This window comes from Sprattus sprattus (assembly GCF_963457725.1).
Source record: "Sprattus sprattus genome assembly, chromosome: 4".
Taxonomy (NCBI): Eukaryota; Metazoa; Chordata; class Actinopteri; order Clupeiformes; family Clupeidae; genus Sprattus; species Sprattus sprattus.
Genome location: NC_137923.1, coordinates 24,916,022 through 24,931,366, shown reverse-complemented (window position 1 = coordinate 24,931,366; position 15,345 = coordinate 24,916,022). Strand labels below are relative to the sequence as shown.

At 43.1% G+C, this 15,345-nt stretch overlaps 1 protein-coding gene across 1 annotated transcript; it reads left to right on the top strand.

Moving 5' to 3' along the window:
* Positions 1–1,737: 1,737 nt before the first annotated feature.
* Positions 1,738–13,532, top strand: LOC308364712 (protocadherin-10-like; the record flags this gene model as incomplete). Its single annotated transcript, XM_080837929.1, has 5 exons — positions 1,738–4,263; positions 5,123–5,181; positions 5,359–5,465; positions 10,941–11,098; positions 13,453–13,532. The coding sequence occupies 5 exons, from the start codon at positions 1,738–1,740 to the stop codon at positions 13,504–13,506; spliced, it is 2,904 nt and encodes a 967-aa protein (XP_080694055.1). The 3' UTR covers positions 13,507–13,532.
* Between the last annotated feature and the right edge of the window lie 1,813 nt (positions 13,533–15,345).

The window sequence follows — 15,345 nt, the reverse complement described above, 5'->3', positions numbered from 1 at the left end:
ATCTGACAGCTCTTTTCAGAGCTGTAGTTCTGTCTTCCACCTTTGGAATCCCAGAACATAGCATCCTTGTTCATCTGACAACTGGGTTGTGGACAGTATGCTCCTTATATGACTTTATTCAAGTAGTGAACTAATGCATCAATTAGCAAATGTTGATTAAAGACACGCGAAGCAAAGTAAAACGTGTTATGCCGAGATAAGAATTTCTATTTAAGAACACATGGCTTTTAAGACAAAGGGTAACTTCAAACTGGAGCGGAAAAATAAAGCGCTGATGACTTTTAAAATCACCCAGCCTTAGTCTGGTAGTAGTTTCCGATGTAGAGAGCAAAAAAACCCAGAAAATTAGTCGGTTCTCAGTGATAATTTTGGATGTTAGGAGATTGTTGCTTCACTGCTTTTTCTTGACCGCTAGAGGACGTATGTGGCATATGATTGGGGATGGCAGTGTTTCCCTTCTCAACGCTCTGCCAACTCCACTGCGACAAAAAGACGCAGATTTTGTCTGGGAGAACTTGGTTCGGGCTGCAGCAAGAGCTGACTTCTTTGCTTGAAGACAGTAATCAGTCGGTCATTCCAATTAGTTGTCTGGCGTGGCAGATCACTTGTGCTCTGTTAACGGTCATCAGAATGTGCAGGGTAATAGAGGGTGGGAAGGCGAACGGGAGCTAGAGACGGGGGGTGGGTGGAACGGAGCAGATACAAATGTTTGCACAAATTGTTGGAGATATTCTCATTATCCACAGAAAGTGCTCTGCCTTGAATTCTGGAACATTAGTAGTTGAAAACAGGCGTGCATAACCGTGCGTGGCATACAAACGTCAACACCGAACAATGAGTCACTGACAGAGCAGACCGTTTGTATATGATAACGCGATGGAGACGAATTTATAAATAAATAGTTTGAACGCTTATCTGGATTAAATGTATGCCTTCAATTGATTTATACTTACATTACATTTTGTCAGGAGTTTGTAGTGAAAGCGAACGATGATGGTTAATACAAAGGGACACAAAAGTACGTTGAAAACTTATATTGAGATACAATTCCATGCTTGACTCATTCTTTGGCTTTATTTCGGAAGACATGCAAATCAATTAATATTTTATCCTATGAGAGTACTGAAGTAGTTGTTTCAGAGATCCCGAAAGGGCTCTGCTTGGCGTTGCAGTGCCCCAATCAGGTGGAACGTTGGTGGGTGTCAGTGGCCACCATTGGCTGACAGAGGGAGAGCCTTGCGCAAAAGCGCGGAGAGCTAATCACTCGGTAGGCAGAAGTCGACCTGAGAAGATCACTGGATTCTTTTTGAATAACCGACCGTTGAACATTGGATGCATAAACTGAGAGCTTTAAACTCAGTTATTTAAGTGCTAGTTATTTATGTTATACGCGTGGAACAGTTTTGCAGATATTTAACGCGGCTCTCCAAAGTTAACGTATAATCAGCCTCAGCCTCCACAGAATGTTCACTCTGGTCTCAAAACTCCAGAATCTCGGTAGGATTCGGTAGGACTGGGATCAGATGGCTATAGCTCTGCTCTCTGAAACGACATGGTTACCGGGTGAAGTGAGACAATCTTGTGGAATTGCTGTTTTGGAAACTCGTCTGCGGAGTGCTTTTCTATGGACAGAGGCGATGGGACATTCCTAATCCGGGAAGCAGCAGCAGCGGCGGCGGCGGGGGCAGCAGCAGCAGAAGACGGAGTAAAACATCTAAGTGCACTTTCTCTTTGGAGATGATTTTGTTATTTCTCCTCTTCTCTATCGTTGATGGAGTGCTTTCTCAACTGCACTACTCTGTCGCAGAGGAGCAGGAACATGGAACTCGGGTGGGGAATATCGCGGAGGATTTGGGTTTGGACATAACCAAACTTTCTGCCCGCAGGTTCCAGACGGTACCTAGCTCGAGAACCCCTTACCTGGAAGTGGATCTGGAAACCGGGGCGCTATATGTCAACGAGAAAATCGACCGGGAGGAACTCTGCAAACAGACTATCCCGTGTCTTCTCCATCTCGAGGTGTTTTTGGAAAACCCATTGGAGCTTTTCCGTGTTGAAATAGAAGTGTTGGATATTAACGACAATCCTCCGAGTTTCCCTGAAACCGACATCACAGTGGAGATCACCGAGAGCGCAATCCCCGGCACTCGTTTTCCAGTGGAAAACGCGTTCGATCCTGATGTGGGCACCAATGCGCTCAGTACCTACGACATCACGTCCAACAATTACTTTTACCTAGACATGCAAACGCAGGGCGATGGGAACAAATTTGCAGAGCTGGTTCTAGAGAGACCACTGGATCGGGAACAGCAGGCAGTCCACAAGTATGTGCTGACCGCGGTAGACGGCGGGGTGCCTCAAAAGACAGGCACCGCATTGCTTGTGGTACGAGTCCTGGATTCAAACGATAACGCGCCCGTCTTCGATCAGTCAGTGTATACCGTCAGCCTAAAGGAAAACTCCCCAGTGGGTACGCTGGTCATTCAGCTTAATGCCACAGACATGGACGAGGGACAGAATGGAGAGATAGTCTACTCTCTTAGCAGCCACAACCCACCGCGAATTCGGGATTTGTTTAACATAGATTCAAGGACAGGCAGGATAGAAGTGACCGGGGAAGTGGACTATGAGGAGAGCAATACGCACCAGATATACGTTCAGGCGAAAGACTTGGGAGCGAACGCTGTACCGGCGCATTGCAAAGTTCTAGTGAAACTGATCGACGTGAACGATAATACACCGGAGATAAGTTTCAGTACCGTCACTGAGTCAGTGAGCGAACAGGCTGCCCAGGGCACCGTCATCGCGTTGCTGAGCGTTACGGATCGCGACTCCGGTGAAAACGGTCAGATTACCTGCGAGCTGCTTGGAGATGTTCCGTTCAAACTCAAATCGTCATTCAAAAACTACTACACCATAGTGACAGATGCTCCTCTTGACCGAGAGAATACTGACTCATACACCATTACCGTTGTGGCAAAGGATAAGGGGATGCCTTCCTTCGCCACAAGTAAGTCTATTAAAGTACATGTATCAGACGAGAATGACAATGCACCCAGGTTCACGCAGCCTGTTTACGACGTGTATGTGACAGAAAATAATGTTCCAGGCGCTTACATTTATGCTGTTAGTGCCATAGACCCTGATATGGGACCGAATGCGCATGTTAATTACTCCATATTGGAGTGCGACATACAGGGCATGTCAGTGAAAACTTTTGTATCAATTAACGACGAAAATGGCTATGTGTACGCAGTGAGATCATTTGATTACGAGCAAATTAAAGACTTCAGCTTCATGGTACAGGCAAGAGACTATGGAAATCCCATGCTTATGTCCAATACCACAGTGAATGTTATTATTGTAGACCAGAATGACAACGCTCCCGCGGTCATTGCACCATTGGGAAAGAATGGCACTGCCAAAGAGCATCTCCCCCGCTCTGCGGAGCCAGGTTACTTGGTGACGCGAATAGTCGCCATGGATGCTGACGACGGTGAGAACGCACGTCTGTCCTACAGTATTTTGAGGGGGAACGAGCAAGGCATGTTTCGCATGGACTGGCGGACTGGTGAGCTGAGGACTGCTCGTAGGGTCTCCAGCAAAAAGGACTCACCGCACCCCATTGATTTGTTGATAGAGATACGCGACCACGGCCAGCCCCCCCTCTCCTCTACAGCCAGTCTGAGCGTGGTGCTGGTGGACAGCGTGGTTGAGGGCCACAGCGGAGACCGTAGCTCCTCAAAATCAAAGGAGGGCTCTCTGGATCTTACCCTTATCCTAATCATCGCACTGGGCTCCATCTCCTTCATATTTCTCCTGGCTATGATCGTGCTGGCGGTGCGCTGCCAAAAAGAAAAGAAACTCAATATCTACACGTGCCTGGCGGCTGGTGACTGCTGCAGCGTGTGCTGTGGGTTCGGTGGCCCGTCGTGCTGCTGTGGACGCCAGGCGCGGGGACGAAAAAAGAAGCTGAGCAAGTCTGACATTATGCTTGTACAAAGTACTAACGTGACCGCCAACAGTGCCGCGCAAGTGCCAGTGGAGGAGTCCGGCAGTTTTGGCTCTCATCACCAGAACCAGAACTACTGCTACCAGGTTTGTCTGACACCCGAGTCTGCCAAGACCGATCTGATGTTTTTAAAGCCGTGCAGCCCTTCAAGGAGTACTGACACAGAACACAATCCATGTGGGGCTATTGTCACTGGATATACAGACCAACAACCGGACATAATTTCAAATGGCAGTATCCTGTCCAGTGAGGTGAGGAATCTAAACTATATTTATAAACAGCAGCTTCGATATTATAATATTATTGTGCCATTATACTTATATTATTTTGCCATATTTTTTTTTTTACTATTTTCTTGTCATTTCACTATATTGTGGCTTAACGTGCTATATTATGGTTTAATGGCCACATGAAAAACGAGCATCAAAACATTTTTTTAAATATTTGACTTTAAATTCAGTTCATTAGTAATAAACGAGCCTATCGTGTTCCGGAGTGTTTGGTAAAAAATGGGGATCAGTTCAGGAGGCCCCAAGTTCAGGCTAAATTAGATGCATTTCACATTACAGTTCCGTCAGTTTTTCCTGGCCTTGAGCGATAGAGACCCAACATATCTACATACGTAACTCTGTCCAATATAAAAGTTCTGGAATTCTGCGTATTCTAATACAACTAGCAGTACCGTTAAAATTGAGGTCATGTGACTTCGGGCAATAGGCACTGTAATGTTAATTATGCTGGGCACGGTTGAGCAGAGCTGCAATCGAACAAAGGTGGTTTTATCGTAGTCCCGGACTTCATCACAGCAACATTGTTGGGGCTACAATTTATGCATTTCGATTGAATGAACAATAAAATACTGTTCAAGAAGGTAGTCGTTTCTTGTTTACACCAAACACGGTTTATACTTTGAATTAATAGGAATTATTGTTATTGTTACTAGGAATACGTGAAGGGCCCCTGTGCTTGTTTGCTACGGGTGCATCTCACACTGTTTTCTTGTGTGTGTGTGTGTGTGTGTGTGTGTGTGTGTGTGTGTGTGTGTGTGTGTGTGTGTGTGTGTGTGTGTGTGTGTGTGTGTGTGTGTGTTTGTGTGTGTTGCTTTCGCAGACGAAGCATCAGCGAGCAGAACTCGGCTACCTGGTTGACAGACCCCGTCGTGTTACCAGGTGAGTAAACATCAACCACTGCCTTGAAAAAATGCCCCTTTAGCTCTCATACTGAACGTCATTGCACACAGGAAAAACACTGCTCTCAGACGTTAGAAAATGACAGTTTAAACATAAACGACTTGTATTGTCATCGGCCGCAGTTTCATAATACATTATTTGTCCTTTCGGATTTAGTTCGGCGTTTCAGGAAGCGGACATTGTAAGTTCGAAAGACAGTGGACACGGGGACAGTGAACAAGGCGACAGTGATCACGACGCAACCAACCGGGGGCATTCGGCGGGTAAGTGCTGATAATTATGTGATCCTCTATTCCTTTTCTGTTCTGTCCACGGTGGCTGTAGGTATTTCTAATCTTGCAGACGTTGGTATGAACTGTGGTGCTGAAAGGACAGCAACCTTTGATGGGTGTTCTAAATTGAGAAGAGGGAACGAGTAGCATCTGTACCGTGGAGGTGATCCTGTTGTTGGCCTGTTGTCAATCTGTGGCTTCCTCTGTTTAAGTCAACTAACAGGTCGTTTGTTTTATTTCATAACGACAGTACACTCCTTGGCCACCTGAATTAACCCAAAATACATTCTCATTCAGAGTTTCTCTTTCTATCTCTCTTTCTCTCTCTTTCTCACACACACACACACACACACACACACACACACACACACACACACACACACACACGCAATAAGCTGGCAATGCATAACACATGGATAGCACATCTATTGGTCATCAGGGATGCATTTCCCAGAGTCTTCTTAATACCACGTCTTCGTCAGTTATACTTTAAGTTGTACCTTACCTTTTTGAGGAGTTTCCCAGAACACCCTTAGCTAAGGTATACCTTCTATAAAAGATACTTGTGTAAGGCGGATCTGGACCACTTTTACCTATCCCTTTATAGTTTTCAGATTAAACTAACGTTTTAGAGCCTCAAACTGTTGTGTTAGTGTCTGGATGAATGCACTGACTGTGCCATAAGACCAATATATGTGTTGCATTATATTGTGGGTTTCATTAAATAAAAAACAATTAGGGTAAAAATGAATTAGCTGTTATTTTTGAATCCCTTGTGAATACAAATCTATAAGTAACATCTATCTTACAGCCGTCATTATTTGGGAACATTTTAGTTTTTACTTAGTATTTTGTAGTTGACATAGTATTTCTTTTTCGTGTTCTTTCTAATAACCTGCGCTCCAATCTGAGTAATGCCGATTACATTCATTCTCTTCATAAAATGCGAATGGAAAACGCACATATCTATCGATCTCAACTGTAGATACACCACAGGCAGTAAATACCAGGGTTGGTAACAATTTGATTTTAAATAGCACTGACCTTTAACTGTAAAGAGTTTTGACATTCAGCTCTCATTTGGCAAATGTCTAGATGTTGGATTGCCAAGTAGGACTTCTGTAGCAGGTGGAACTGAATACAAATGTATTGTGTTGTGCTAGAACCCACCTGTATGTGGGTCTCAGATAGTTGCTGTGGATGTTTCAGTCAGGAGCTGCAGGTGGAGTGAGATGGAGACACGAAGAAAGGAAAAGATGGAAAAAGAAGGGGGAAAAAAATAAATAAAATAAGCCTAAAAGACTGGGAGGGGAGAGAAGGGCGAAACGAGTCTGTGTTTGATAGGCGGAGACTGAGGTCAGTGGGGATGAGAGGCCGTGCTTGAGCTCGCATACTTGGGCTTTTCCCCCTTTGGGCACTCGTTCCTCATTTTGTCTGCAGCACACGTTGGCACTCTCCACCACCTCAGTGCTCTGTGATTCATTTCCAGACCTTTTGCATAGCCAATTATCAAATGAAGGTTACCATGACGGCCCATCCACAGACACTCCACCGCCTCAGCAAGTCCCTTTTAAGTAAGGAGGCCATTTTATGGGGGATCATGTATGAGCTTGGCTGGACAGGTCACATGTACATGTACATGTGACACACACACACACACACACACACACACACACACACACACACACACATACACACACACACACGCACACACACACACACACACACACACACACACACACACACACACACACACATATTGAGAGAGAGAGAGAGAGAAGATAGGGACAGAACATTTTAAAAAAGTGAGTGAGAGCAAATAAACAGAACAACTAATGTAAATATAAAGTGTGTGTTTGCACATCCGTCTCAGTTAAGGCAGTTTTTCAGTGGCAACCACAGGGAGTTACAGTAGAAATCGATTATGAGAGATCGCAGGCTTTTAAATCATAGTAAAATACTGGAGGAAGTCTGGGGAGGGGGGTGCTATCCTTAAAACGATCATTATCTCAGTGTTTGTTTGCTGTGAGAGAGAGAGGTGTGACAAATTAGTCAATTAGATTGGGCACATTACACTGACAATTATTTACTAATTAGCTATGGAAGGAGATGATGCTAATCAAATCCTTCCTGTCATCACGATTTGATGGTATCGCTTTCCTGCAAAGCTAAACATTTGAGCCCTTCGCCTCAGGGTCTTCATATCTAAAATCAAAGTCTAAGGCCCAATCTCAATACTTCCCCTTACCCCTTATCTTACCCCTTACCCTTGAAATTGCGCGTTCATGTGAGAGCTAGTGGTGTCTCAATACCCAACTTGATCAAGATTAAGGAGTAAGGTTAAGGGGTGTATGGCCCTCGTTTTTGAGATGATCGGAGACCTACCTTGCTCCTCCAAGGGCTATCCCAGAGCACACCGCGAAACCAGCTCGGGAATTTTCAAAAAAACATGGCTGCTTGAAGCGAGGAATATTTTACATGAATAAAGCTATCTACACAACTTTTTATATGTTTATAATGACTCGGTTTGATCTGAAATGTACTACACGAGCGATGCATAGAATTGTCGGTCTTAACTGAAACTTTCAAACGGTAGTTTTGCCGATACAATTAGCGCGTATACCACCACTCCATTGGCTTATATGGTAGCTTGCCAGCTATCATGCTACATACACTATATGTAAGTATTTTTGGCTTATAATTAATTTAAAAATGACGACAGTCTTGTTTCGTGCTCTACACAGTTGTATACATATATATTTGCAACCATGTTCTTCATTAGACTTTTTTTTTAAATCGCTAGTTTCATAGCTCACAGTCACGCATGACGTACCCGAAACCTAGTGGCGTCTCATTTCATAGGGGAAAGATCTCAGCCCTTGGCCCTTACACTTGCAAGTGCTAGGGTTAAGACTAAGACAAGATTAAGCAAAAGGGGCAAGGAGAAGAATCGAGAAAATATCTTTTCTAGTGCCAGACTGGACAATTAATTACATTTTTTTAGTTCATGTGCTGATGTGACTGATGAGTGAACCACACGTGTAAAATGATAGAAAATGTATTTTCCACTCTGAAAAGGATTCAATTCGTCACTAGTAGCATAAAAATACTGAAATTTCATCAACAACACCCAAACGTGTCCATTGACCTAAAAAAGTTGTATGCTCGTGCTGCTTTCCATTTTGAAGCCACAATGGTGTGGCATACTATGTAGACCTATTTACAACAATATTCTTAATTTATCAGGTGTCTGTGAAACCCCTGCCCTTGATGTCATCTTGAATTACATTGCCCATCCAGTGTATTTAAATCAGTCCTTTCTCCTGAACCTGTGCGTTATTGATTATAAATGTCAAGGCAGAAGGAGACCTGGTTTTAGCATCATAATCCAATTAGTAATCTGTGTCAGGTAACGGAAATTGACGTGACATTCTCTGTGAATATCGACTTTACTTCTGTAGCTTGTCAATGCACATAATAAGTTATAGGATAAGATCAATGGCCCAGGCTACACAGTCTCCAGCATTCTCGCTCTTTGGCGGCACCCACGGAGTCATCAATTAAATGAGCAGCTGGGAAATCGAGGCGAGGTTCACTGCTTATGAGTCTTGCCTGTGACTTTGTTTGCTTTATGGCACCTTTAATGCTTCCTCAGAAGTGTGTGTGTGTGTGTGTGTGTGTGTGTGTGTGTGTTTCCTGTTGTGCATGTGTTGAAAGGAATTAATACGTGGGTAGGAATATATGATAATGTGCATGTTTGTGTATTGGTCTACACTTGCATACTTGGATGTGGATATGCATATGCACGGATGTATGTGTGTGTGTGTGTGTGTGTTTGTGTGTCTGTGTTTTGATACAAGATCGCGGGGGTGTTGCAGGGGGCTGGAGCTTGATGATGATGTCCTACTGTGATTGCACAGTTACTGGCAGGGGTTGTCGTTGCTAGTCACTGTTTTCCTGTTTTTCCTTGTGGCCCCGTGCAGGGATGAAAAGGGTGGCACAAACAAACAAATCACAATCACAAGCCTCAAACACAATCGGGGAGGGAAACAACTTTTATTTGCCTTGAAGAATGGCTCTGTAACTCACAATCTCTACAAAGTCCACAAACATTTGCCATGGGTCTCTCTCTCTCTCTCTCTCTCTCTCTCTCTCTATTTCTTACAGACACACACACACACACACACACACACACACACACACACACACACACAGACCGACACTCTGCATATATATTCTTTCAGCGAAGATGAGAGAAGCCTCTGACATTCTTTTCATCTCTCTGTCTTTTCACCTATCTGTCTTCTCTACCCTGACACACACACACACACACACACACACACACACACATACACACACACACACACACCTACACAGAGTAGTCTCAGGTTTGATCTCCCCCAGTTAAGCCCTCTGCCATTAAGAAGTGCAGATTAGAGGAAAATCTGAACATTTTGTTGCCCTCTCTCTCTATCCCTCTCTCTGTTCACCCTCTCCAGCACCCTCTCTTCCCCTGTCTTTAACCTTCTCTCACACACTTCCTCACACATGGATGCACCACACCACCCCACCCCACCCCCCACACTCTCTGGTTGTGTCATGCTCTCCATCCTACTCCTCTTCTCCTTCTGTCATCTCTCTCCATGTCTATCTCTCCACCCCCTTCCCTTCCTCACATGGGCTTTGATCAGTGCACTCCTACACCCTCCAACGTTGTCCCAGTGCAGACGAAGCACAACCCATTTCAATCGGCAAGCAGAGGGAGAGATTGCTTTAGGGCCTTGTTACAGCTCCCAGTGACGCCGTTTGTGCGTGTTTTATTTATTCATATATTTACTTATTCATTTTTTGCCTCCTTCTTTATTCCTTTTCAGAAATGCGAGTAATTAACTCAAATGGCACGCTAACAAGTCTGAGGGTTTTGTAGCTTTTGCTGGGCTATTGTTTCTGGCGGGTGCCCTGAATAATTCCTTTCTCATTTCCGTCTTTGATGTCACCCATTGTCACAAATCATATTTTCACACAACTCTTGTCACAGGATTGTTGGCCCTCTTCTTGTTTACAGACGTCAGAAACAAAAGCACACACAAAAGTGCCTGAAAATACGTCTGTTCCTCAGGCTGCTGGGGGAAAACATTTACATTGCCTCCCAGAGTAGCAACACTCAATAGAGTTCTGTAAATTCTTTGTACTGTATGCGCCGCCATTGTACCGTCTGCTCTTTCCGATTGTAAGCGCATTATATTTAAGTATTTTGATTCACAAACAAAAGAAGGGTAAAGATTTTTTTAGAGTGGACAGTGTGTTTTCATGTTAATGAAATCGATGAGCCAGTCTGGCAGTGTTAATCAGCGTGAGATTGAAAATTGTCTTTCGGGGAGAACTGCACACCAGCAGTACTCTCCAGTGCTTATGTCACTGCTCAACTCACCTTTTTGTTTGGGGTTTGTTTTGTTTGCTTTTCAGGAGCAGACCTCTTCTCCAACTGCACAGAGGAGTGTAAGGCCCTGGGGCACTCCGACCGATGCTGGATGCCCTCGTTTGTGCCCTCGGACAGTCGCCAGGCCTCAGACTACCGTAGCAACCTGCACGTGCCTGGCATGGACGCAGTGCCCGATACTGAGGTAGTAGTTGAAAGCCAAGTGCAAACAGGGGATAGATCATTCTCCACCTTTGGCAAAGAGAAGTCACATCACGGCACGCTAGAGAGGAGAGAATTAGACATTCTCTTGCCTCGAACGCCTTACAGAGCCAACCATTTGTGTGAGTATATACTCTAGGCCATCTAGCCTCCACTACGCTGAGAGAAATCTGGTCCATCTTTGAAAAAAATCAGCAACAACAAAAAAACAAGGGCCATTATTTTTTTCACTTATGTATTCATATGTATATCTATATCTATATATATATTTACACATATGGCTCAAAGTGCCCCCCCCCTCCCTTTTCCTTTACGCGACAACTTCCAACTTCTCCCTCCCTCCCCTCAAAAAATCAAATAAAAACTGTTTTTATTCAAATTGATGTGTCAAACCTTTTTGTCTTGAATCTTCCTCAAATTGTCCCAGATATTTGATCTCATTCTTGCTCTCGTTGCATCATGGTGTGGGGGAGCCACTCCATCTCATGAGAGCAGATGAATCTAGAGTCTATAGCACAAAGTCTGTTGTGACTTTTCATTGAATTCCTGTGCTTGTTACTGCAAACATTACATTCCGCTATCATCCTCATCTGTGCCGGGCCTGAAGTGAGATAACACAACAAAAAAAAAGGTTCAGAAGTAGAACTAGACACTACACTTCGATGCAACACATTTATTTGTAGGAATAAAGGCTATAAATGGGGCAAATGATCTCTCACATTGCTTTTAAATGTGGAAAGGCTGGTGTGAAAGCTGAAAACTGCAAGTGTAAGAGAAGGAATGTGCCATAATTTAATTATTGTGAAGTTGTCTGCATAATAACAGAGATGTTTTGAAAAATATGTTTTTCCTTTGCATTTTCAAAAAGATTTGTGTCCACGTGACAATGTTTTAGAATCTAATCTGGGTCCACACAGAAATACAAAAATAAAGTGAAAACACTGTTGCTAACAAGGCCATTTTAAAATGTCTTGCATAAGCTATGCTGCAAGTTATAGCCTACAACTAAACAAGATAATCATCAAAGCAATGGCACTATGAGACAAGATAAATAATATAAATTCAAATTTATCAGTAAAATTCGATTTTCAGGCGGACAGAATTTCCTCAGTCAACTGAACCCTACCCTGATTAAAGTGGATATAATTTAGTGTCACTTCATATCAAACAAACCCAGAAAAGGTTTTGGCCACTGATTTTGATAGATTGAGTCTTCCTTATAGAAATAGAACGATTAGGCTGGCAACCATGATGTATCTGACAATCAAAAATAGATTTTCTATTCATTGCTACTGAATACGTGGTGGAGGCTTTGGAGGGCACAGCTCAGCCCGAAACTTCACAGAGAAAAAAATGTGATTGGATGACGTTGGGACTCGAGAATAGAATAAAATCTGTTAGTACTGCATAGTAGGAACAGCACTTTAAGTAGTTACACAACCTCTTCTTAAAATCACTGCTTCATGAAAAGAAAAACAAGTTTTAATTAAATTGAAAAGATACAATCGAAAACACAGTGTTTTCATTTGTCGACACATGAGAAATGTGTCACCTAGTTTTAAAATAGATGCCATGTCCTCTTTGCCAGTCATTTTCAACATTTAATTCACCACTTTCTTCAGTCTGACATCTCTGAAGTGAAAAGCACTTTCAGGGTTGAAAAAGGAGTCTTGTGACAACCCAATACGCTTTATTGCTTTCTCTGGGTAGTCATATATGCTCGGTATATGTTTATTGTATCTTTCTCTTGTAAACATTCGCCAGACCATACTTATTATCATTATCAGTGGTGTACAAAGTACAAGGCACAAGGCGCATCTTGTAAATACCCTAACCAGAGAACAGGATGTACATTGTCTAAACAGGCTGAAATCATGCACTGGCACAGGGCCAGCTGAGTAGTAAATGTGACATAGGTTACATCATCCGCCCATTTCGCATTCTCTTGTTCAGAATGGTGACCTCCACAGTTACAGTGTGTTGAACATCAGCTTACTAGAACAGCTTACTAGAACTAGGACAGCATGGACGGCAAAAGCAGTAGACGTCTTGTATTGTAGGCCTATTTAAAGCATGCCATGCTGACGTAAACATCACCTGCCAACAGGTAAAAGCTGAAGGGTTTTCTCCAGCCTTGTGTGTATGTGTCATTCGGCATTCATGCTGTGAGATTCATTCTGCATGTGAAATCACATTCTGCTCCCATTTTGCCTATTTTTTGTCTCGGCTAATTCTCAGTGTAATTATTTTCATGGTGATGACATTTCAATTGCGAAACAAAGTGTGTATGAGAGGTGACATGTTTAACTGCTCTGTTGTCTCTCTTCACTTCTGCAGCCCGGAAAAGGATTTGCTAGCTCTTTTCGTGTGGACATACCGGAGACAGTGTGAATTTGCACAAAATGCGCCTGGCCAACATAGAGCATCCACTTTTCCACATCATTATCATGCTCAGCCAGCTGCTGCCCAGCCCTGGAGGACCACAAGCTGGGCCACAGAGGGGGTTGGGTGGGGTGGGGTGGGGTGGGGGGCGCTGGGACTTAAGTACACGCTAATGTCCTGGATCCGCACTGAGGCCTCTAAACTGTTCTCAGCAGGCCTGAGAAACACACTGACATCCTTCTCTGAGAAGAAAGAGTCAGATGTGGACAGCAGAACAGAGAAAAGAAAAAAAGCAGACTAAATGCGAGCTTAAACGAGAAAATGGAACGAACAGCAAACAAATTGGGAAAAAAAGACATTTTGCTGATCTAGGTTGAGCCTGTTTACAGCATTCTGTCAATCTTCAAGTGTATCTGAGCCCTTTACTTGTTTCTGTAGAAACCAATCAACAGAGCCGACTTAACTGGGACATCATTGACAACTCTAACAAATGTCAGCACTGATACAACGTGCAGTATTGATAATAATATCTGTTTTAGACTTGACTGTTTTCTAAACTCTTTTGTTTCCTCTTTCGTGTGGTCAAGTGTTTCTGAATCTACTCTGAACTTTACAAAGATGGGAATACGACTGGTCAGCCTTACAGGTTGCCTCCCATGGCACTGGCCTATTAACTCGAATGATCTCAGACATTTTGTGGTTTATATCATGTGTGAAAAGTGTTTACTGTACTCTTTTAAACCTTCGACATGACTATAAATCTATCTATATAAAAATATCTATATATAATATACTTTTCTGAAACTGTGTTACCATTGGTTAGTTTCTTATCCATCATATTGTCATAAATGGATACCAAGTGCTAAAGAGACTTGTATTAAAAACGGAGGCCTCTCTCTCTCTTCAATCTCACCAATGTTATTTGATATATTTTATTATTTTACCTGTGTGGATGTTATAAATAATGTCCAATAATGTCTCCAGTGAGGCTAAATTCAGCTAGATCCAACATAATGGTAATTTTCTGTGTTATTGTACAAAATAATTGGGAAACATTATAGTGAAGCTTAATATAAACAAAACTATACATACTATATACATATTGTACATTTAAGCGCCTTTCCACCCATACACACAAACACACACACACACACACAGACAGACACACACACACACACACACACACAAATACAGATACACCCACACCCATATGCAGAGATACACACAAAAACATACATATACACACATGACTGACAATAAAAAGGTGTCGCCTAACTTGTGTGTACATGTGTACATTTCCTTTTTTTTAAGTGAATCCTATGATGCTACATAATACAGGATGTTAGACAATTAGAATTATTTAAATGTATTTATTCTTGTCAGAATTCGTTTTTTTTTTAGCATAGGTAAACACCAACACTAGTCACAAATGCAATGTCAATTAGACAGTAAGATAAACAATTGTATTTTATAAGATGTATTATTCTTTTGATTTATGAAAAGAGAAACAATGCCAGTTCTTCAGCAGGGTTACATGGATTCATACTTAGCACTCAAGACTTTGTGTCCATGTAAGCCTGTTGAGGCATAGGCTTTCCATCTCCCCTCTCCTCTTCTCTCCTCTCCTCTCCTCTCCTCGTCTCCCCTCTACTCTCCTCTCCTCTCCTCCACTCTCCTCTCCTCTCCTCTCCTCTCCTCTCCTCTCCTCTCCTCTCCTCTCCTACCCTCCACTCTTGTCTTGTCTCGTCTCGTCTCGTCTCCTCCTCTCCCCTCCCCTCTCGTCCACTCTCCTCTCCTCTCCTCTCCTCTCCTCTCCTCTCCTCTCCTCTCCTCTCCTCTCCTACCCTC